This window comes from Panthera onca, chromosome F1 (assembly GCF_046562875.1).
Source record: "Panthera onca isolate mPanOnc1 chromosome F1, mPanOnc1 haplotype 2, whole genome shotgun sequence".
Classification (NCBI taxonomy): Eukaryota; Metazoa; Chordata; class Mammalia; order Carnivora; family Felidae; genus Panthera; species Panthera onca.
The window spans coordinates 19,571,582-19,596,515 of NC_138355.1; the positions used below are offsets into that span (position 1 = coordinate 19,571,582).

The following is a 24,934-nucleotide window of genomic DNA, read 5'->3' on the forward strand; positions in this document are numbered from 1 at the left end:
TAAGGAAATAGTGGCTTTGAATGACATGCTGGACAGATGTATTTAACAGACATATTCAGAACATTCCATCCTAGAACAGCAGAGTAGATACTCTTTTAAATATTCACATGGAATATTCTCCAAAGAGATCACACATTAGGCTACAAAACAAGTCTTAACGAATTAAAAAAAAAAAAATGGAAGTTATACCATGCGTCTTTTCTGACCACAATGCTATCCTAGGAATCAACCACAAGAAAAATCTGGGAAGAGCACAAACATGTGGAAGTTAAATAACATGCTACTAAAGAATGAATGGGTCAACAAGAAATCACAAAAGAAATTAAAAGTACATAGAAACAAATGAAAATGAAAACACAGTGGTCCAAAACCTTTGGGATTCAGCAAACAGTTCTAAAAGGAAAATTGATAGCAATACAAGCCTAACTGAAGAAGCAGGAAAAATCTCAAACAACCTAACCTTACACCTAAAGGAGCTAGGAAAAGAACAACGAATAAAACCCAAGCCCAGCAAAATGAGAAGGAACTAATAAAGATTAGAGCAGAAATAAATGATATACAAACGACCAACCAAAAAACAATGAAACATATTGATGAAACCAGGAGCTGATTCTTTGAAAAGATCAACAAAATTGATAAGCCTCTAGCCAGACTCATCAAAAAAGAAAGAAAGAAAGAAAGAAAAGAAAAGAAAAGAAAAGAAAAGAAAAGAAAAGAAAAGAAAAAAAACCCAGAGAGGACATAAACAAACAAAATCACGAATGAAAGAGGAGAAATAACAACCAATACCACAGAATTACAGACAATTGTAACAATACTATGAAAACCTATATGCCAACAAACTGGATAACTTAGAAGAAATGGATAAATTCCTAGAAACCTATAACCTACCAAAACTAGAGCAGGAAGAAATAGAAAATTTGAACAGACCAGTTACCAGCAGTGAAATTGAATCAATAATGATAAAACTTCCAAAAAACAAAAGTTCAGGACCAAACAGCTTCACAGGCAAATTCTACCAAATGTTTAAAGAAGAGATAATACCTATTCTTCTTAAACTATTCCAAAAAATACAAGAGGAAGGAAAACTCCCAAATACATTCTGTGAGGCCAGTATCATCCTTATACCAAAACCAGATTAAGGCACCATACGGGAGCCTGGCTGACTCAGTTGGAAAAGCATGCAACTCTTGATTATGAGTTCAAGCCCCACACTGGATGTAGAGATTACTAAAAAAAATAAGCTTAAAAAAAAAAGACACCACCAAAAAAAGAACTACGGGCCAATATCTCTTATGAATATAGATGCAAAAATTCTCAGCAAAATATTAGCAAACCAAATCGAGCAATACATCGAAAAAAATACACCATGATCAAGTGGAATTTATTCCCAGGATGCGTGGGCGGTTCAGTGGGCACAAAGCAATCAACATGATACATCCCGTCAGTAAGAGAAAAGATAAAAACCATATGATCATATGCAATACATGTAGAAAAAGGATTCAACAAAGTATAACATCCATTCATGTTAAAAATCCTCTGCAAATAGGATTTTTGGTCTAGAGGAAACATACCTCAACATAATAAAGGTCTTCTATGAAAAACCCACAGCCAATGGGGTTCATCATAATGATGAAACTGAAAGTTTTCCCCCTAAGGTCAGGAATAAGACAAGTATGTCCACTCTCACCACTTTTATTTGACATGGTTCTGGAGCCTTCACCAGGGCAATTAGATAGCATAAAGAAATAAAAGGCATCCAGATCATTAAGGAAGAAGTAAAACTCTCACTATTTGCAGGTGACATGATACACTATATAGAAACCCAAAAGGGGCCCCTGGGTGGCTTAGTCAGTTAAGCATCTGACTTTTGGTTTCAGCTCATGTCATGATCTCACAGTTTGTGGTATTGAGCCCTGCCTGAGGCTCCACACTGACAGCATGGAGCCTGCTTGGGATTCTCTCTTTTCCTTCTCTCTCTGCCCTTCCCCCGTGAGCTAGCTAGCTAGCTCTCTCTATCTCTCTCAAAAATAAATCAACTTTAAAAAAAAAAAGAAAAAAAGAAAGAAAACCTGAAAGACTCCACCAAAAAGACATTTAGATGGACAACAGACACATGAAAAGATGCTCATCAGCACTTATCATCAGGGAAATGCAAATAAAAACTACAATGAGACAGGGGTGCCTGACTGGCTCAGTCAGAAGAGAGTGCAACTGTTGATCTCAGGGTTGTGAGTTTGAGCCCCACGTTGGGTGTAGAGATTATTTAAAGAAAAAAATTTTTAAGTAAAAACTACAATGAGATATAACCTCACACTGTCAGAATGGCTAAAATCAACAACAAAAAACAAGTGTCAGCACGGATGTGGAGAAAAAGAAACCCTCTTGCACTGTTGGTGGGAATGCAAACTGGTGCAGCCATTCTGGAAAACAGTATGGAGCTTCCTCAAAAAGTTAAAAATAGAACTACCCTATAATCCAGTAATCATATTACTGGGTGTTTACCCAAAGAATCCAAAAACACTAATTAAAAGAGATATATGGCCCTATGTTTATTGCAGCACTATTTACAATAGCCAAGATATGGAGGCAGCCCAAGTATCCATCAATTGAGGAACGGATAAAGAAGAAGTGGTATATATACATAATGGAATATTACTCAGCCATAAAATCTTGCCATTTGCAACAATGTGGGTGGAGTTAGAGACTATAATGCTAAGTAAAATAAGTCAGAGAAAAACAAATACTGTGATTTCACTCATTTGTGGAATTTAAGAAAGAAAAACAAGCAAGGGAAGAAAGAGAGAGAGAGACAAACCAAAAACACTCTTAACTCTAGAGAACAAACTGATGGTTACCAGGGGGGAGGTGGGGGGGGGGGGGATAGATGAAATACAGGATGGGAATTAGAGTACACTTACCATGATGAAAAATAAGAAAAAAAGAAAAGTACAATGGATTTAAAAAATGAAAGATATTGAATGGGATTAGTGGCAGATGAGACACTGCAGATGAAACCATTAGTGAACTTGCAGACATTGCAACCGAAACCATTCAAAATTAAACACAAAGAAAAAAGATTTTAAAAAGAGAAAAGAGTAACAAGTTTTATGGTATTTCAAAAGGCCTCCTGGATATGTTATTGGGGTCTTTGAAGAAGAGGCAGGAGGGAAAGGCAATAAAAACACTTAAATAATAGCTGATGTTTTCCCAAATTTGATGAAAACTATAAACCCACAGATCCCAGCAGTTCTGTGAATTCCAAGCAAAAGACATAAAGACAACTTTATGGCAATAAATTTAACAACTTAGATGAAGTGGACAAATCTCTTGAAAACCACAAACTACCAAAGCTCACTCAAGAAGAAAGAGATCATCTGAATAGCCCTATAGCTGTTAAAACAGTACTCTTTTCACAATACATTTTATTTTGCAACTTGAAATTTTTCTTAACTAGTAGAAATGGAATGGGTCATAACTTTTAATGGTTGAGTGAGTGGTATGCCTTGTATATTAAGACATAGAAGCTGCTGAGGAAAACAGCATAAGATTGATATAAGATCACATATTTTCACAGTTTACCCCCTACCTAGTCATAATTCTCTAGTTAATCAAGAAAAAAAGTACTCTGTGATATGGTACCATTCCGTTTTCCACAGTTATGTGCTCTTCAGGTCCCTTGCTTCTGTACCCGTCCCTTTGGTATGTTCCTCTTCCTCCTCAGGTCTTAGCAGTAGATAAGTCTTTGGGCCTTCTGCATTTTTGCATTGCATAAATTCACTGTCCAAAGAAAATAATTCCTAAATTTTTTCCTAGCAAGTTCCAATTTTATATCTTCAGCCATCTTATATAAAATCTTCAGTGGCCTTTGGTATTTCTTTTTTACTATCCTTATTGATGCGTGGATAAGGCAGCTTATGTACAGTACAACTTCATGGGGTATCATTTACAGAAAGACTGATTGATGTATCTGTGCCTCATGTACTTGATGATGACACTATATTCATTTTTTCATTCTCCCATCAAAGTCTTGGAGCTAAACTCTAGCACTATATCCTGAAAGCATCTTTATTTTATATATCATGCTCCCTTTTCTCTGTTTATACCGTCTGCCTAGCCCCTGTGTTCTGGCTTAAACCCTACCCCCTCTCAAGGATGGTTCCTGACTCCTGCCTGAAATGAACATCTGTTGCAATGGCAAAATATATCATTCACTTTGTCACTAACATGCTGTGTTTCATTTTATTTTCATACGTGTAGGTCCTGCATTCTCTGATTGGACTTCATTTCTTAAAGACAGTCTAAGGCTTTCTTTTTATCCACCAGAGTGGCAAGTGCATTTCTGCATGTTCAGCAAACATCCCTAATTCCAGGACTGATGCACAGAGTAGCAAAGGGCCAAAGGATTAACCTCATTCTTTTTCTAGTTGTTGTATTTAAGTAGATTGCACTTCATCTAAAGCAGTATTTAAACTAGTTTTGATTTTTCCCTAATGATCTATGCTTTGTTTTCATGTTTTATGTTGGAGATACACATACTAATCCCTGATTCTTTAGATTCATATTTGTTAATTGTTTATATAGTAAATACAGGTCTGTTCACATTATGCATACCAAAAACTTCTTTTGAGTATAAAGTCCCATGTTCTCAAATTTAAATTTTTTTCTATTTAAATAATCATGCACTGAAAGAAATTTCCCTCAGTTAAAATTACCATTGTTAAATATGGCTTAAGACACTGTTTCCATTCCTTTTCTCCTATATTTAATAGAGCTTTACTAACTCCTAAAGATTGGAAATGGAGTTCAGATACCCTAGTCTTTTCCTGAAAACTGTCCATTCTGTATTCACGTGGATGATTCTAACTTCATCACATATCTGTAATCTAGCTACACTGGAAGTAGATTCAAGAGGAACCATGCACACCTTGGGCTTGTCTGCTCTCTGTCTGGGAATAGCCTTTCAGCCTTTCTAAATCTACATATTTTTCAAGGCTAGCTCACATCTGACCTCCGCTCATCACACACCTTCCTGTGTGTTTATGTTACAATCCTAAATAGAGATAACTCTCGGGAATTACTGTTGCATCATACCTTACATGCAAAAGTTAGTGCTTTTAAGTACCTGCCTTATTTTTACTTAAATGCTGTTTAAAGAATATAAGGGAGACTGCCTGGGTGGCTCAGTCAGTTGAGCATCCGACTTCAGCTCAAGTCATGATCTCGCGGTTTGTGAGTTTGAGCCCTGCATTGGGCTCGTTGCTGTCAGCGTGGAGCCCACATCAGATCCCCTGTCCCCATCTGACTTTCTGCCCCTCCCTCGCTTGCACTCTCTCAAAAATAATAAATAACCATTTTAAAAAAAGAATTTAAGGGAAGCTCTTTGAAACTAATTTGTTCATTTGTTACTGTCCTCTGGGTCAGCTCTGAATCTCTGCCTGGGAGGCACTTTCATCATAGGAGAGATTAGACTTTTTGTGGGTGGAGCCTATTAGAGTGGGGGTGTGAGGGGACACCATTGCTAGTTCTTCTTAAGTTCTTCACTGAATGACTTCAGTGAACTCATTAAACGTTTAAGTTTATTCCTGATATGTGAGATATTCAACAATACGCATTCAAATCTGTTAATCCTCAGTTTGAAATTAGTGCTGTCATTCTCTGTTCATAAATTGAGAGATGAGTGAACATCTTTGCCTCTTTGGTAATTTTTCTCTCTTATTTGAGTAATTATAGGCTTGACTACTTTCACTCTATTTTTCTTTCTCTTTAATTCTCTTCATCAATTTATTATATGTACCTTACCTTGGATTTCTTTTCTTTCTTTGCCATCACCTGTCTGAGATCTCTCCCTGTTGTGGCAGGAAGTGAGAGAGGCTGATCCCAGCAGGTGTGGGACTGGACATCATCTACCCAAGATGGTGGTACACTGTAAAGATTGAGAGTTGAGCACATGAACTGAAGGAGGTAACGGAGACAAGCATGGGCCATCAAGTGAAGCTGGCCTGGGATGAGTTTTAAGAACCTGAGTACAAAGCCAAGAATAAACAGAACTGCCAGGAAAGCAAATGAAAATAAGTGTAAAAAAGGGGCAGCCTGGAGATGGCAGGGGGCAGTTGGGGACAGTGAGGGAGTAGGGAGTAGAGTAGGTGCTGAACTGCTACTAGGCTCTTACATGTTCTGCAAGCCTTGTGTAGTTAAGCCAGCTCTGTTTTAAATGATCAGCCTTGGAAAGGAAGCCACCAATCTATTCTTAATTATTAAATTATCAATGCCTCCTCCTTACTTACAAAATAATGGAAGGTGGTGTGTTTTCATATGGGACCCATTTTGTTCTTAGTGACATTAAAATAGGCTCTTGGGAAGTTTTTTTTTTTAGTTTTTTTATGTTTATTTATTTTTGAGAGAGAGAGAGAAAGTGCAAGTGGGAAAGGGGCAGAAAGAGGGGGAGACACAGAATCTGAAGCAGGCTCCAGACTCTGAGCTGTCAGCACAGAGCCTGATGTGGGCTCGAACTCATAACTGCGAGATCACAACCTGAGCCGAAGTTGGACACCCAACCAACTGAGCCACCCAGGCGCGCCAGCTCTTGGAAAGCTTTTATCTTCTTTTTTGTGTAGAATATACTGCAGTATTTCAAAATGCAATGTTAAAAGATAAGTGATTTTAAAACAGAGAATTAAGTCTTATTTTTCATTTAATGTCAGTTTTCATTCAGCTACCACTTTAATAAAATAAGCAATTTCAGTAAATAAATAAATATAGTGATGTATAGTGAACAAGTTATATACATACATATATATATGTATGTATGTATGTATGTATGTATGTATCAGTAATTGTCATGACTTGGTAGTTATCCGAGGTTTAGGCAATTTTAGGGGAAATAGAAGAAATCAAAGATGTTCCTGTTGAACACACCTATAGTTGATGCATTCTTTATGTTTATTTATATATTATTTTTGAGAGAAAGAGAAAGAACACAAGAGGGGGAGGCAGAGAGAGGGAGACACAGAATCCAAAGCAGGTTCCAGTCTCTGAGCTGTCAGCACAGAGCCTGTTGTGGGGCTTGAACTTACCATGAGATCTTGACCTGAGCCAAAGTCAGACACTCAACCGAATGAGCCACCCAGGTACCCTGTGTTCTCTTTTTTTTTTTTTTTTTTTTTTTTTTGCTAATGTTTATTATTTTGAGAGAGAAAGAGAGAGAGGAAGCGTGAGCACAGGTTGGGGGAGGGGCAGAGAGAGAGGGGAGACTGAATCCCACGTAGGCTTCTCCCTGGTAGTTCAGTCTCACAGAGCACAAGATAAGGACCTGAGCCGAAATCTAGAGTCAGATGCTTAACGGACTGAGCCACCCAGGCGCCCCCTAGCAAGCTGATATTCTTGTTGGAAAATAATGTGTTGTCATTTCAGAGCAAAGACAACAAAACTGACATTAGTATTTAAAGAGCTAAAGGAGTAATGCCTCTTTATTTTTAATGTTGATTTATTGTTGTGAGAGAGACAGAATGTGAGTGGGGGAGGGGCAGAGAGAGAGGAAGACCCAGAATCTGAAGCAGGCTCCAGGCTCTGAGCTGTCAGCACAGAGCCTGATGTGGGGCTCAAACTCACGAACTGCAAGATCATGACCTGAGCCCAAGTCAGGCATTTAATCAACTGAGCCACCCAGGTACCCCAAGAGTAGTGCCTCTTTTAGGAACAGGACCGTTTGAGTCCTACAGGAGCTTTGGAGCATCTTTATTCAAGTGTTGACCATACAGTCTATACTACTTCTCCACTATTATGTGCAGACTGTAAGCCCTATAGTGGTAACACCTGCTATTAGGCCCCATTGTCTAACATACAGTGAAATACTGTGTATTAAATGACTTTCAGTTCTTGAAGCTTGGCTACATTTATCAACTTTCATTCATAGCAAAGAAAGAAATAAAAACCATATGTAAACGGGCGCCTGGGTGCTTCAGTGACCAACTCTTGATTTCGGCTCAGGTTGTGATCTCCGTTCATGGGTTCAACCCCCCACATAGGGCTACGCACTGACAGCGGGGAGCCTGTTGGGATTCTTCTCTCTTTCCCTTCCTCTCTGCCTCCTCCCCTACTCTTGCATGGGCACACTGTCTCTCAAAATAAATAAACTTAGAAAAATTTTTAAAAACCATATGTAAATATAAATCAAATGGGAATTGAAACTTAATTCTTTGGTTAATTTATCTACCCTGCCTAATTTCATTTCAAACATCTTACCCATTTACTGATAGCTTATACGGGAGACATTATGGAAGTGTTTTCCATCTGTGACAGTGATTTCCATGTCATTTTCTTGAATGTGATTTCAGTCCTCTATTAGTAAATTCTGAGTATCTGCCCTCTTGGGCAAGTAAACTTGCCAATCAGACATTTTCTCAAAGGTGTATCTTATGTTAACGTGAATTGGGGTGCATGCTGGCATTTTTTAGAAACCTTTGTTTGAGAACCTGAGTGATGTGATTTTGCAGTATTGATTACTTATAGCCAAGTAAGTTATTGCTTCTGTCAGCACACGATACTTTGTTTCCATGTGAAATGGAAAATAGTTTTTAATTTAACAATCCCCTCCCTAATGTATTTTACCCACTTAAGTCCAAACTAAAACAATGACTTCTGGGCCTCCATTTGTGTGGATCCTGTGAAGTGTTTAGGTCTGTCCATTGATCCACCTCCAGCTAACTAGCCTGTCAGATGATGAGAGCCTCCACACTCCCCCAATCAAATGTATGTGTTTGTTTCTGAAGGAGCTACCAAGTGATAGCACATTGCTAAATAATTTGCTTTTTTATTTACTTTCTTATGGCCTTTACACTTTTACTGTGGGTTAGCATCTTCCCTCTCTTCTTCTAGAGTCCATAAATACTGCACTTTTTAAATTTTGGCCTTTCTTCTTACTCATTTAGACAGTAAATAAAAGAGATACACACTCACCATCCCCTAGCATAATACATGTCTGTTTAAAAAGTAAGCTCATATTTAAATTCTGTTTATAACTCACTTCTTCCTTTGCACATCAGTTATTCATGTAGTCAGTATTTATTTAAATAATCCATGACCGCAGTGACCAGAAGCTGTTGTGTGGTGGAAATGCCAAGATGAGTGTGTTGCAGTTGAGGCAGGGGCTTCACAGACAAGTAGGGAAGATAGACAGGTCTATAAATAATGGCCACAGAACAGCTGTTACTTCATGGTCATGAACAAATAGGACAGGATGCAAAGGTGGAGGAGGGAGGTAACAAAAGCGATGATTTGAAAGGGAAAGTGACGTTTGAGTCATGGAAGATTAGCAAGGGAAGACAAGGAATGATGTTTTAGGCGATGAGAACAGCATATGTGAGGACCAGAAGTACCACAAAATATAGCATGTTGGGAAGAGGCTCCATGAGAACGTTGAGCTTAAGGTGTCAAGGTGACAGTCGTCATTGGAAAGGCAGGAGAGGTCTAGATTGTCTGAAGGGTATCTTACAGTTATGGTTGTGTGTCCTTTGAACCTGTGGACCAGAGGCTACCTTCAAATGGTTCCATAGTTAGATCTGCTGTTTGAGGAAGACAGTTTTGGAGACAGTGAGAGGTAAAGGGGAATGTGAAGAGACGGGAATAGATATGGAGAGTAGTTTGGAGACTTTTAGGAGAGTCTGGGGAGAGAGATCATGAAGGCTTCTTTTAACCAGGGCTGTCACAGCAAGGGTGGAAAGGGCAGGGGACACTGAGCAACATTCCCCCAGGTGCTGTCAGGGAGACGTGGGGACAGTTGGATGTGCTCGAGGATAAATGCTGTCATTGCTATTCTCTTTTTTTCCTCTCTCTCTTTCTTGCCTTCTGAAAAACTTTCCAGTTATACCCTCTCTTTAATTTTAAGGAAGGGAGCTGCTTAGAAGATGTTTATTGTAGAGAAGGCAGCTTATTAGACCTTACATATTCTCACTTACTGCTCATTGAGTGATAACCAGGGTGTCTCTGGACAATTGAGTAGTAGTATTACCAGGTCAACTTCTGATTAGTTCAGCCTAAAGCCTTATGGTTTGAACTACATTAATAATAAGAGTCTCAGAAATCGTGACCAAACCAGTTGATCTTTTAGCCAAACCTAGTGCCTCAAAATCAGCAACTTTGAGGGAGTATTCATATGTCAGGGGGCATTTCACTCCCTCTGTGGTGATTTGGTGAAGAATATTACATCTGGCAATTTCCTACCAATGAGTCATAGAAAAGAGGACATGATAAGCCACATGTACTTGGAAAGTTACACAAATATAACGAAGAGCTATTTTCCCTTTATGATGCTTCTCAGATTTAAGCATCGCTCTGTGTCCATGGCAACCACACCGGTCCAGGGTTTCCTCTTCCCACATTCCGCTCACTGCAAGAGCTTTATGACTTGTCTGCCTTCAGTCTCTTCCTCTCTTAAAATCCTTTGCCCTCTGCTACCAGATTCATCTTTCTAAAGATGTGTCTTCATTGTATTATTCATCTGTCTGCTGTCTAGTATAAGCCCATCCTCTGGCTTTCCATTCTGGCCTCAGGTAGACCTATTGGGCACCTTATTACCTGTGCTGTGGACCCCCCTAATGTCCCGATCATGGGTCTTGTTTCTGCTCTGAGTCTATAGTACCACTGACGATAGAGACCACATTATACACTAGTTTCGTATTCCACTGGCACCAGATAAACTCTGGGCTCATGGTGTGTATATAGAGAAATGAATATTTCCTCTTTTACCTTTTACCCCTGGGCTCATTTATCCCTCTGTATTCCCACTTGGTCTCGGGGCTGTTTCTGGTTATTTTGTGTTGTTAATTTCCTTCTCCTTCCTAAAGTAGTTGACAGTCATTAGCATATATTATCCAAAGTTTACAGGACGCTTTGAAAACCAATATTATGCTATCCTTGTTTTTAAATATAGAAACCTCTCTCTTCTTTACCAAAAACCACAATGACTCAGCTACTTGCATATCTAAAATGGTTTCTGCAGTTTTTAGGTGGCAAGACCTTATGGGGGCTATAGATTAACCATAGTTTTTTTGGAAGCATAACGTTTGGTATTAATCATGGCACGACTGCCATGAGCCAGGTAGGCCATTTATACAAAAATGTGTATAGCCATCGGTTCAGGGGGAAAAAAACAACTGACACTCGTGAAAGATATATACTGCAATGCTTTTAAATTTTTTAATACCACTATGATATTTTTATTCAGTGTCTTTTTTTATGAAATTGAGATAAAATAACTGCCTTGTCATAAGAGCGTATAATAACCGAGAGGAACAAAGACTATAAGCTAAGCTTCCTTACCATCTGCTCCACGGAAGTAACGAAATTCATTCCTCAGCAAACCCACAAGTTGCTGTGTTACAGCCTTGTGGGGTCTCTCAGGGAGAGCCGGAACAATAAATATTGAATCTATAAATGTCAAGGGGTCACTTTGCTAAAGAAAAGAGAGATTCAAAAGGCTCTGTAAAATAATACTATTTTAAGTAAAAATGAATGGATGAATGAAAAAAAGAAGCTGAAGCCAGAATCTTATTTTACATTTATGTTTTTTTCTAATAACTTGTCAGTAAAGATTTTTTTAAAGCTCTCCCACCTCTCCCCTGTGAGCCTTCCCCTGACATTTTCTAGTGGGAGAATGAGATAATACATGGAAAAGAAGTAAACAGTTTTTGGGATGCCTGGGTAGCTCAGTTGGTTAAGCATCCAACTCTTGAGTTCAGCACAGGTCATGATCTCAGGGTCGTGAGATTGAGCCCCATGTCAGGCTCCACGCAATGCATGGAGCCTGCTTGAGATTCTATCTCCCCCTCTCCCTCTGCCCCTCCCTTGCTGCTGCTGTGCTCTCTCTCTCTCAAAAAAAAAAAAAAGTAGGGGCGCCTGGATGGTTCAGTCAGTTAAGTGTCCAACTTCAGCTCACGTCATGACCTTGCAGTTTGTGAGTTCAAGTTCTGTGCTGACAGCTCAGAGCCTGAAGCCTGCTTCAGATTCTGTGTCTCCCTCTCGCTCTTCCCCTCCCCCATGAGTGCTCTGTCTCTCTCTCAAAAATAAATAAACATTAGGGGAAAAAAAGAAGTAAACAGTTTCAAGTAGCAATGAATGTGATGAAAGAAATAATACAAGAGAATCCAATGTGTTCCTGCTCTCCATTAGGTAAGATGGTAAGAGAGGGCCTTTGTGAGCAAAATAACATTTGAGTTGAATGATGTAGTGGACCCAGTCATATGAAGATCAGAGCCAACAGCAAGTGCAAAGGCCCTGGGGCAGTAGAAGTTTTGTATGTTCAAAACAGAAAGGGGGCCAGTGTGAGTGAAGCATAGCGAGCAGATGAGCAAGAAGTAGAGAGGAAGGAGATGTGGTTAGAGAGCTATACAAGGGCCAGAGCAGTAGAGTCATACAAACAGTAGCAAAGTATTGGCATTTGGGTTTAAGGGGGAAGCCAGTATACGTTCTAAGCATGGAGAAATTTTACTGATTTATGGTTTTAAGACGTTTGGATTGAGGAGATCTGGTGTGTAGAATGCGACTTGAAAAGAAGCGAGAATAGAAGCATGGAGACTGGGAAGACGTTATTTCAGAAAGTCCAAGCAGGATAGGATGGTAGCTTGGACTAAGGTGATAACGGCGAAAATGGAAAGAGAGGACAAATTCAGATAATTTTTAGATAGAGCTGACAGGACTTACAGATAAATTGGATTTGGAAGGCTGATGGAGAGTGGGAAATCAAAGGTGTTACAGAAATCAGGCGGACTGATTTTGCAACACAGGAAGAAATCATTTCTTTTAGCATCGTCTCATTACAACATATCATAGGAATGGGGTAAAACTGTGCATAGAAGTGGATGGCACAATGTCTGGCCCACAACAGGCACTTGTGAGGTTTTTATTCTTACCTCCACCTCTGCACATTTTTACTACGAATTTGTATTCTCGCATTACTAATTATTTAGATCACCAAATTTCAAGCAAATGACTAGAAAGTCCATCGGTAAGATTCAATCATTCATCAGCTCGGTAATTGATGAGCTGTCTGTAGACATAGTCACTCCACTGGGCGTGGGGAACATGTTGGTGAGTGAAGCAAATACACAACCTTTCCTTAAGGAGCTTACTGTCTGCTGGGCTCAATTATTTCCCCAATAATATTATACAACTAGTTATTAAACCACACCTGGCATAAGTGAGAAGAATATCATGACATATTATAAGAACGTCTCTTTATGGCTTCCTAGTTTCCCTGGTTTATACCTCATTCATTCCCATATTTCACCAGTGATTTCCAAACCCATCTCTTGGCTCCAGATTCATATTTCCCATGGCCTGTGGAAATCTCCAACAGATGGCCACTTACTTCTTGCTAACTCCATTCATCCTCCACCCTTTCCTGGCTCCAGTGCCCCAGTGCTTTCCCTATCAGTTATTATCTTCACTATCATCCCAGTTTTCCATGCTAGAAATGTCACAGTCATTAATAATGTTAGCAATTTCATAAGATTTCTGTTTTTTAATGTTTATTTAATTTTGAGAGAGAAAGACAGAGACAGAGAAAAAGCAGGGGAGGGACAGGGAGAGAGGGAGACACAGAATCTAAAGCAGGCTCTAGGCTCTGAGCTGTCAGCACACAGCCCAACGCAGGGCTCGAACTCACAAGTGGCGAGATCATGACCTTAGCCAAAGTCAGACACTTAACCAACTGAGCCACCCAGGTGCCCCATTAGATTACTGTTTTAAACCTCATTTCCTCAATGAAAAGTGAGACTCAAGGAGGTGAACTTTTCCTGAAGTCACACAGTTACTGGACATCAAATGTTGGTTTTAAATTCAGGTCTGTCTGACATCTCAGTTTTTGACCTTTCAATAACATTTTGAAGGATTGTTAACATTTTTAAAGGGAAAAAAAATGATGGAGGAAAAACATTCCAGAAGGGAAGAACATTTTAAAAGGCTCAGAAATATTAAAGCACCAATATCTCTAATCAGAGAAATGCTTATCTATCGTTCTCTTACACAGTAGTCATATTTTATCCATTTTGAAGGCTGAGCCATTCCAACGAACAATTATGGGGTAGCCATTATGCATCAAGTAACTGCTTCTGCTGGTTTTCAGCACAAGAAGGATGGTACCTGATGCCTGTCTCTAAGTGCCTTAGCAGAGGAGAGGGACCTAACCATTGATTTCAAGGCAACTCACTAAACTATAAGCTTGCACATGGCTGTGAGAGAGACAGCAGAGGTGGAAACGTCAGGGGGCAAACGGGGCCATGCGCCCCAACTCCGAGAATGAAGGGTGGTTCCTGCAGGAGGTAATCTCGGAGTTGCATTCTGTCAGATTAAGAAAAGGTTAAGTGAATTAGAGGGGAAGCACAGTTCTAGAAGAAGAGAAAGCCAGAACAGAGACCTGGAGACACAGAGTTGCTGGGGGTATGCAGGGAAATTCAAGGGTCTTGAGTATTGCTGATGGTGGAGATCCCAGCCTGTCATACCAAGGGCTGATCTCAAATCAGAAGAAATGGGAGTGGAGAAGAGGGGATAGTTGTAAGAGATGGTGAGGAGGTTGAATCAACTAGACTTGAATGATGGCTTAGAGGTGGGGGGGGGGTGTAAAGGAGGACTCTGGGATGACACCCAGGTGCCTACTGTATAAATTGGGCAGATAGCAAACACCCTCAGCTGGGATAGGAAATGTAAGACAAGGAGCTGCACTGGGGAAGAAGGAATGACGTTGAACACTACGATTAAGTCACATGTGAGGCTGCATATATCCAGTAAGGAGAGAGACAGGTGGGAGCTCTGGAGAGAGGGCTGATCCTGTAGCTGTATTGTTCAGAATTAGCAGGGAGGGTATGGGTAAGATCACCAGGGTACAGATGCTGCTCTTTGAGCATAAGTTTTTACTGTTTTTTTCTGTCATTTCTTTTAGAACCCCGGACACATTAGTCCCTCAGTATACTCACGGTGACATGACTGTAAATCCTGGTGTTTCCACTGGACTAATTTGATTAGCCTCTGGGATCAAGCCTGTTTAACTCTACTTTCTTCACTGTTTCAAATAACTCAAGTTCTATTTTAAACATTTATAGATCAGGGGTGTAGTTATCCACAAACTATGGTTGCATTGACTTACCACTTACTAGCAGCGTGATCCTGAGCAAGTCGCTGAACTGTTCTAAGCTCAGGTGCCTCCTACGTGAAATGGTCATAATTGGTTGTTAGGATTAAATGCAGCAATGCATGCTCTAAGGGCTTAGCATAGTTCACAGCCTTTACAGGTATTGTATAAATATAAATAATAACTGTTATTATTTGTACTTTTGGTTATTTAAATATCCACAAGAGTTTGTGATGTACAAGTTACTTTGTTAGGCCCTGCTTGGGACAAATACCAGTATGGCACAGGTAAAGGAGCCCACCATGCAGGAAGGACCTCTGTATACCTGTTCACTTGTTGCTATCATCATGTGACAGCCTGTGGCAAGACTGAGTATATACAGGGACTGAACTCTCAAGGGAGGTGAAGAGGGAGCAGATCACCTCTAGTGAACGCAGAGGAAAATTCACCTCCATTCGCACCATTTTGCTACCCCTGAAATTGTACTGAAACCATTGGAAGCCATGAGGCAGGGGCCAGGGCCAGGCTGTATAACCTATCACCATCGTTATTTTAGAGCATGGACTTGTCTTCAAAAAAACTTGTATGTCCCCATCTTGGCATACTCATTTCATGGAAACAAATTCACTCGCTAATGCATGGGCTGACCCATATAACTACTCCACTGAAAATATTATTTTCCATAGTGACAGCTATTAAACTACACTTAGCGTTGTATGTAACATGAAGATGCCAGAGATAGCAAATTTAATAGAGCATGGGAAGAAGGCAGAGGCAATGCACAACTTACCAAGATGAATATAGCACCTCATTATTTTTAACAATCATGACAACGCACACATACTAACGCACACATAAAAATAAAAAGTAAAATGCTGATCCAGCGGAGGAAATCAAGGCACAGTCTAGATTCTATATATCATTATTTTAATCTGATCAATTTAACATAAACCCAGCCCTTGCTAACATTTATTTATGCCTCTGCTTACCTGGGAAATAAATAGGAGCCTTATACAAACTGTCCAGGGAAGGGGATGAATGAACTGAGAGCCAGCATTGCATTTTCAAGCCTAGATCACTAACATGGCTTCAAGAAAGCTGCTCTTGAGACACTATGGCTGATCTGCCAAGGATCCAGCCTCTCTGTTTGATTGAAGAAGAGAGTGCTTCTCGGTTAAAAATTGAGAAGGCAGATGTGCTTTATTATGATAAGTGTGTGTTCAGAAGTGATTATCCTCAAGACAGGCTTTTGGATGCCCCTCTCAACTCAAATCCAAGATTCTTAGATTCTTTCATGCCAGATAGCAGGCAGGATATCAATTCCAGATGAAATAAAATAGTGAAGCACAGTTTTCCTCATAAGATAGTTGTGTTTTTATTGTTGTTGTTAAGTGGGCTACATTAATTGAAAGACAACAAAAAGGCAAGGTTCCCTACCATGCAACTGGGCTCTGGGACCTTGGCTTACTGGCTCTGCCTCAAGCAAGTTTTATGATTAAACAGGTCACTTACGGAACATAAGTCTTATCCTTAATAGGATAAACATGTTAGACTTCGATGCTTTCTGGGGTCTAACAACAGCACATTATTTTGTGATTCTGTTATCATGTCTAGAGTATCCTTATCAGTGTGGGTAGTGAAGTACTGAAGGACGTTGTCCAAGAAAATCCCATCCAAGAGGTAGGATTGTGAACACTTTAGAAAGATCCAGAAACCAGCTTATAGCAGGGATGGTTATCTTGGAGAAAAGGAAATTGAGACAGTCTTCAAGTATTTTAATTAATGTCACATAAGAAAAGTAGACTTCTTCTGTGTTATTGTAGAATATATAACCCAGTGACTAGAAATTTCACATTTCTGGCTTACCACAAGTAGTCCTTTCTAAACAAATGTCCAGTAATAAAATAGGTAGCAGGCTTTTGAGATGATTGTCAATAAAGGTAAGGAAGTAGAGGCAAAATGACCAACCCTCAATGTCTATAGTCATAGAAGTTCTTGCATTAATAAGGACATTATGTTAAAATCTGAGGACAAGGATATGTAGTAAGGTCATAATGATGCTACCGTGATTACTCAGCATGTTATTAAATTGTTGGCGGGAGAAAGTTCTCTCTTCTATGAAACAACAACCACAACAACAAAAACTCCTTGTTTTTATCGATGGTTATAAGATGGTTATGCCTTAAGTCTTACAAGAGGTTAGACCATTCTTAAACACTAGGTAAGTCTATAATGTTATATAGGAATCCTTTTTTCCCCTTTGAATTCCTATAAAACTGTTACCCGAACTACCCACCATGGTGTCAGTTAATTTTGTACTCCAGTTCTTCAGTGTTTGCTCTCCAGCTACAAAATAATGAGACTCCTTTCCCTGTGATATAACTTATGTGCTCAGTCTCCTTACATTTCATTTTAGCTTTTTCTTCAAGTAGCGTGCATAATGCATAAAGTTAGAGGCAGCATCTGGTGTATCTTTCTACCTCCAGGAGCACGTAGGAGAGCACGAGCAGAATCGAGACTCGAATGGCAGAGTGTGCATTGTGCAGGATTTTACATGTTCACCAGGATACCAATACTACTTACTCCGTTACCTTTATTTGACCTATTTGTTGGATCTTAGGAACCTGCCAAATTATTGAGGCTTTATCCTTTAAAAACTTGTCTGTCCAACAAAAAAGAAATAACTAGAGAGTTCACTTTTGCCTTTTTATCTTTCCAAGTTGAGAAGAGCATGGGTCCTCTCCTACTAATTACTAATGTGTCGAACTGAAGAGGCAGCAGTTCTAATTCTGTTTCTAATGTTAATACATTCGGAGACCTTTTTGTCTTTCTAAACCCTAAGCCAGGTGAACACAATACATTTTACCCCTCTACATGACTTCCTGGAAAGATGAAGAGGATTACTAGTTATCTAGCACCCACCCTGTGCTAGGCACCACGAGAGATTCCTTTCTACACATTAACTTAGTTTTTGGAGCAACTTGGCTAGGTACAGGACATGGACATTTTACAGAGACTCAAAGAGTATGAAGTAATTTACCCATGTCATTCGACGAGTAAATGTGACTAAAAGATAATGGAATAAGCAATGTCCTGTTTTACTCTCAGAGATACTTTTAATTATCATTACTCTTGGATTATAGGTCCAGGCCAGTCTCACTAGTAGGAGCCCACTTTGTCTGAATCCATTGTGGATAACAAAGATGTGACTAGATCGTAACACAGTGTCGTTCCTCCTTTCATGGTGTCCACATTGTGCTCTATCTCTATGTTTGAATGCCTCTCCGATTTTAAGCTCTTGCAAATTGGAAAGTATTTCCTTTTTCACCTTTGTAACCCCTAAAGTAACTACTTAGCATGTTTCTTTGCACTCAGTGTTCTTAATTACATTAAGTAATAAATTAAGTCAAATATGGTCTTCATTTTACAGTGGGAGTCTATTTATGTCCTGCACATGTCCAGCAATCATGACACAGTAGAGTAGTTCAGGAAGAGCATTCCGGCACAAGGCTTTAATTAGGACCACCATCCACCTGATCCCAGCACTCCAGACAGTGGGGTTCTCTTCTTTAGACCTTGGCTTTGGGACCATTGCCTGGTCCTGTCTGCTTTTCTCTCACTGTCTCATTGCATGATTCATCCAGGTTTCCCATATTATCTTCAACTTGCTGTTGATCTTCCTGTACATATTTAAAAAAAAAAATCTTTGTGATGGTTGAAAAAATCTGAGAAGTCATGTATCATTAACTGGTTAATTTACAAGAGGGTTTTTTTTTTTTCTATCATTCGTTTCATCTTTGGACTACTTTATAACTGAAACATTTATTTCTCAGAAGTGTGCTATTCTGAGCCTCATCAGCAATAAATAAATTACTTGGGGAGTTGGGGAGGGAGAAGAGAAAATGCTCACTGAGATGAGTCACTCTTGTAGGACGTCAAAAATGCCTGGAATTCATTCTTCCATTTCACCAAATTATGTTCTAGAAGAGTTATTTCACCTGATATTGATCAATGGCTTATTCTCAAAGGACAACCTGAAAACAGGACCATGGTTGAAAAATTACGGAAATTTTGAAAGCAAAGGTGATGGCTTTGGCAGGGAGGGGATGGAGGTAGCACTGTTTATATAGGGTGCTTTATTCTCCATAGAGTGATACGTGGGAAGATGGCTTGGGCTTGGGCTGATGTCCCCATGTATACAGAACTGAATAAGTGGGTCTCTGAGATGTCTGGTTCCCCTTGATGTCAAAAGGAAGATGAGAGGCCGAGGAGGGACGTTACAACCTGGGATGTGTTCATTCCTATGCACGTTCTGGCCTGGCCTGGTGTGCAGAGAGATGAGACAGCTCTCAGTGTGGTCATTTCTAGGTAGGTGATGCCTTCTGGGCCCGGAGGGCCTTCTGTACCACATCTTCCCACTGGGAATTTGATATCGTCAGCCTTTGTCCTTCTCACCAGTTCAGCATGTTCTGGGCGCATGGAAACAGAGCTGTGGTTGCTCTGTGCTGTTGCTCTCTTTCCGTCTTCATCCTGACTCTTAACTGAGAGTCTGGCCTGTGAAGCCCTAGGACCTGGATCCAGTTCTGCGTGTCAGCAGCTCTGCCTCCGTCCCCCATCGTGCCGGCTCTGCCTCCTCTGTTCAGCATCTTGGTTCGGAGGCTGGTAGGAATAGCCAGCTGGGCCTGCTCCCACTTCTCCCTGTTCTTCCCGAGGCTCCTCTGTGCTTTAATCCCCACGCCTTCTGCAGGGCTCTGGTGTGGCCCCCGTTCCTCAGACTCATCAGGGAAGGTATGCTCTGGACCCACGTGGTCTCCCCAGAAGACCCCTGCTGCTCTCCTGGCAGGGGCCACTCAGAGCCCAGGGCTGCACCAGCACCTTCACTTCCTCAAGGATGATGTATTTTTGAGGGGGAGGATCATGGAGAGGTTAGGAAAACTGAAATACAGGGTGACTTGTTTATAATTCCTCTTACATAACGTTTCTCAAATGTGCCCAAGTGTTTGCTTTGTTTTGCTCATTAAAATATCATACTTTAGTTATTACATTTAATATTAGTGCATGGAGTTTTAACTTCTTTTGTGAGCATCAGAGCCAGACCATAGTTCTGAAATCTTTGGATTAATTTTGACTTCTTGCCAGAATCCATTTGGGCAAGAAATTCCTTGTTTCTGGTTTATATGAGAAAAAATAAATGCTTCTGCCAGTGTTCTTTGAACCCACGTCAGTTGCATGGAAGCGTTTCCCCATCTTAAAAAAAAAAAAAAAAATCAACCCAAAAAAAGTCCTATAAGCAAAGGAGTCACTGAATTGTCCCTTCCTTTGCAAGTAAAAATGTGCCCTTGTTCTTAAACAGGAAGCTTCCATGGCAGTGCTTTTCACACTTCCATAGCAGTGGTACAGTCTTTTCAAACAGAACCTCATGCAGAACTCCAGTATGTAAACAAGATAAAAATGGAACTGTTCCCTGCAGAGGGGGTGTGTGTGTGTGTGTGTGTGTGTGTGTGTGTGTGTGTGTGTAGGGGTAGGCTGTGAAAGGCCCAGAACCCCTGCCCTCATCCTTACAGCCTCCCCCTTCCAACTGAACCTACCCCACCCTGGGTAGCCCATCAGACATTTATCCAAAACCTTAGGGATCTGAAATTTATTATTTATATGTCATATTCTAATGGTTTTGATCACTTTCCATTAAAATCTTTAGTTTTTTAAGAAAGCATTTTCAGGGGCGCCTGGGTGGCTCAGTCGGTTAAATGTTCAACTTCGGCTCAGGTCATGATCTCACAGCTTGTGGGTTCGAGTCCCGTGTCAGGCTCTGTGCTGACAGCTCAGAGCCTGAAGCCTGCTTCAGATTCTGTCTCCCTCTCTCTCTGCCCCTCCCCCATTCATGTTCTGTCTCTCTCTCTCTCTCTCTCTCTCTCTCTCTCTCAAATATAAATATTTAAAAAAATTTTTAAAAGAAAGCATTTTCAGAAGAAATAAAAAGCTTGACAACAATATATAAGTATCTTATTTATTTTGTTCATCAATACTCAAGATGTTTAACAAAAAAAAATGTTTTGTTTTTATTGAGTTTTAAAAAAAGGAACTCAACAATATTCTTTAAAGGAGGCAATATTTCCCTTTAAGCCAAATTTGGTAATGAATCTATGTCTTTAACCGAGATCCTAGAGATATGCTGGTAAATATGATTCTATTTTGTTACTTGCAGAGATCTGTAACTGTTATTTGTCAGAGCAGGAAACTAAGACTCAGAAGGAACCACCTGGGCTCTCTTAGCCCTGTTACCCTGTATCATGCTATAACTTCAGTGGAGAAACTGCTCTGAGATTCAGGAGAGCAGCTACAGAACTATAGCACCAGGATTCTCAATATACATGAGTTCATTGTTAGCTCAAGTTTAGAAACTGCTCCTAAAGGTGATCTTGTCTTTTTGCTTTCATTTGACTGTGACTATTATTCACATCAAGGGAATTAAAATCACACCTACTAAGATTGTAAAATTTAAAACTATGGACAATTCTCAGTTGTTATTAGTAGGGAAGGATTAATTTGACCAGAGAGTAGCAAAATAACATTTTGAGCTATTACCTGAATGTTTATCAAGGTCTGTGGCTTAAAAAAGTTATTACTGCTTGAGAATCTCAACTTTAGTGATTCCTTAGATGTATACTCTCATTATTATGTTGGAGGTCTTTATGTAGTATCATACTGAATGTTTATAAAAATCTTACTTTTAATTGTGGCTTCCCCTGAATGCTGAAATACCTCACATTCTAGCCTTGCAAAAAGTCGGTATTATTGTGTAAACACTGCAACTTGAGGGTGTGTCGTTTCTTGGAAGCCCAGTCTTTGCTCTTGTGCATACTCTAGCATTTTGCCCCAGACCCCTCTTCTGTGGGGATTTCAGTCCTCTAACAAGGGCTGGAAAATCCCACTTTAAATACGCAGCATAAAATCCGACTTGTATGTGTTACCGTTATTAGAAAGCAAGAGTGAATAAAGGTCAGCCTTGTGGCTGGCAGGCGGTCTGGTTTCTCTGTGAGCTTCACATGCTAAGAGAAGCTGGTTCATCTGCCTTTGGCTTTAGGATTCAACAGCAGAAGCTGTCAGACTAACACTGATTGAAGGTGGACTGGGAGGGGGAAGCACATCTGTCCAACGGCTCGCCATTGGCTTCTTATTACAGCATTCTCCCCCGAGACGCACTCTGCATGCTCATTCACCTACCTCCTCCTCTCCCCTCCCCTCCCCTCCCCTCCCCTCCCCTCCCTACCCCTTCATTACTGATTCACAGCGAGAGGCGGCAGCGGCAGCGGCGGCGGCGGCGGCAGCGGAGGCAGTGGCGGCAGCAGCGCTGCTTGTCACGAATCGGGGATTGCAATGAGCTCATCCTTTTCTCCTTGCAGCTTCACAACTGCCCTGGCTTCCCGGCCACTGCTGCTGCTGTCTGCTCAGACACACAGACACACGCGCGCGCGCGCACTCACGCACACACACACGGCACACGCACACACACGCTAGACCCTTCCGAGCAGCCTGTACATTTTAACACATGTATCTGAACTCTGCTGCATCGCTCTTGGCCATTTTCTTGCATTCGATTGCTTCTGCCGGTTTTTATTTAGATCCGTGTTTGATTTCGTTTTCCAGTCTACTTTGGGGCTCTGGCACAGTGGATAATTTAGCCAAAATGTTCTTCCTGTGGAGACATTAGCTGACAATTCCCACCAGAGACTGGCTGGTGCTCCTGGGGAGACCTAAGCCTGCCTCCCTTCCCACTGCAGTTCTCAAAATTGTGGATAAGAGATCCAGCTTTCTCATTCTGGATACCTACTTACTGCTCATGGAAGAAGGGGTGCCCTGCCCAGCCCCAGCTGCTAAGCTCACACCTCCTGTCAAAAAGTCCCAGGACATGCACGACGAGAGGAGCAAGCTGGTGAATGAGTATGCATGTCGAGTGCTGGAACTTCTGGGGATGGGGCATCGTCTGTTTGTGCCTCGGCTTCTGGCGGTGAGACTGTTTTTCATTGAACTTCATTTATAGGGAATCTGCCACCCTCTGGGAGAATTCCTGTATCCCTAAAAGAGGCTTGCAGTCTCCTGTTTTTCTTCTCCTCTTACGCACTCTACCAAGAAGGAAGTGCTGAGTGGCCACTGTCGTGGGGCTCTAGCTGAGCCTGGTCCATGCCACTCCTTAATTGGCTAGAGGGGATATGGCTCTTTTCTAAGAGCCCAGGGCCACATTAGTGGCATTATCTCTGTGGCAGGGGAAAAAAAAAATGTTTTCTGGCTGCCTAGACTCCGCAATAAAGCAGAATACCCAAGTGCTTGATTTAGGCATTCTGTTATTTACGTCTCCAAAGGGTTAAATTTCACAACAGACATTATTGCTACTTATCTAGACTACTGTGGTTTGCATTCTAACCTCACCATTTGATTGCCAGTTTGATTTTTATTTTTATTTTATTTATCTATTTATTTACCTATCTATCTGTTATTTATTTATTTATTTATTTATTTATTTATTTATTTATTGGGTACAGAATTTTACCCCCTAAAAATCCTGGGGTAGAAAATTGAAAATTTCTCTCCTGGAATGTTTGAACTGTGTATCTATAAAGCAGCTTAAAGCTATTGGGTCTGTGCTATGAATCTGGGAAGTCTGGCTTGCCTGTTTTTTTGATTTCCTGAACAAGAGAAAAATCACTCACCCTTCCTCACTTCCTACCAAGGGTTAAAATTAAATACCCACAATCGCTGGTGCAGGGTTTCTTTTTAGTGGTTTGAGAACTATACCTAGCAACTGTTCTATAATATAATTGGTCTACAGTAGTCCTATACCATTATTTGGTAATTGAACAAGAATCATTAAGCTTTGTCTATTTTATACAATGGACTTTAACACCATTCCAGACTGTTCTTTCATTATGGTTCTGTCATATGTGATTCTTTTCAAAAGTACAATGTTCACACTTTCCTCTCACATACTCCTCTTCAGTCTAGTTCATCTCTGTTTATATTATCGTTGCAATTACCAATTCAGTGTTCATGTATGTATTTGCATGCAAATATTTTCTCTCTTGTATAATCATAACAGCATTTTAGGTAGCTGTGTACGTGAGGGATTTTTCACCCCGAAGAAAGTCTGTTAGTCATTGCAAGATGAAGTTAGAAGCAGTGACCAGCATACAATTTGGGGGGGTTGGTATTTTTGAGAAATCGTTTCCTTGCCATTCAAGAGAGAAATAGAAAGAACCCAATACATATGTTTTCACGCCCAAGTGAGGTCATCAGTGGTTACTTAAATTTTGTTTCCCTGAATCACGTTTTTCTTAATGGAAGAGGAAACTGAAGATTTATGATTCCATTGGAAAGGAATTTTTTAAGTGAAATAAAAAGCATTTTATTCAAGAGCTTTGATGCCATTAAGTGCTAAAATGTATTTCAACAAGTACATCCCTTTGAAGAGTCCGTTTTGGTCTAATATATTTTCAGATTCTTAAAGACTCCCTAACTGTGTGATTCCAGGGCTCCACTGTTAACTTTCCAGTAATCTTGTACTGCCTTTCTTTGGCACCTTATACTTTGAGTGCTTTGAAGGAAAACATAAATTTATAACTAAGACTATCTCTCATACTTAAATCTGCATTAGGGTTCAATTTAAACTGTCTCTAGTTTAAAACAAGTTATCAGCAATTAAATCCACAAAGAATGGGTTCACAAGCTTCAGATGTTGCGGAAGTCACGTGTATCTGTGTGTTGCGACCATACAGAGTCAGCTTGGTTGCCCCATTAGGTATCCAAGGTGGTAGT

General features: G+C 40.3%; 1 protein-coding gene and 1 pseudogene across 8 annotated transcripts in view; one reads left to right on the forward strand and one right to left on the reverse strand.

Annotated features, from left to right (window-relative positions):
- The window catches only part of RABGAP1L (RAB GTPase activating protein 1 like), a 753,436-nt gene that overhangs the window by 569,354 nt on the left and 159,148 nt on the right, over nucleotides 1-24,934 (forward strand). The window contains exon 1 of one of the 8 annotated variants that reach the window (XM_060644904.3): nucleotides 22,435-23,132. The exons of the other annotated variants lie outside the window; for them this stretch is intronic. Coding sequence (XP_060500887.1) covers nucleotides 22,965-23,132 — 168 coding nt within the window. The 5' untranslated portion in view covers nucleotides 22,435-22,964. Of the gene's footprint in view, nucleotides 1-22,434; nucleotides 23,133-24,934 lie in introns of those variants that run through there. 8 annotated transcript variants of the gene reach the window in all.
- Nucleotides 19,489-22,511, reverse strand: LOC132686889 (male-enhanced antigen 1 pseudogene; annotated as a pseudogene).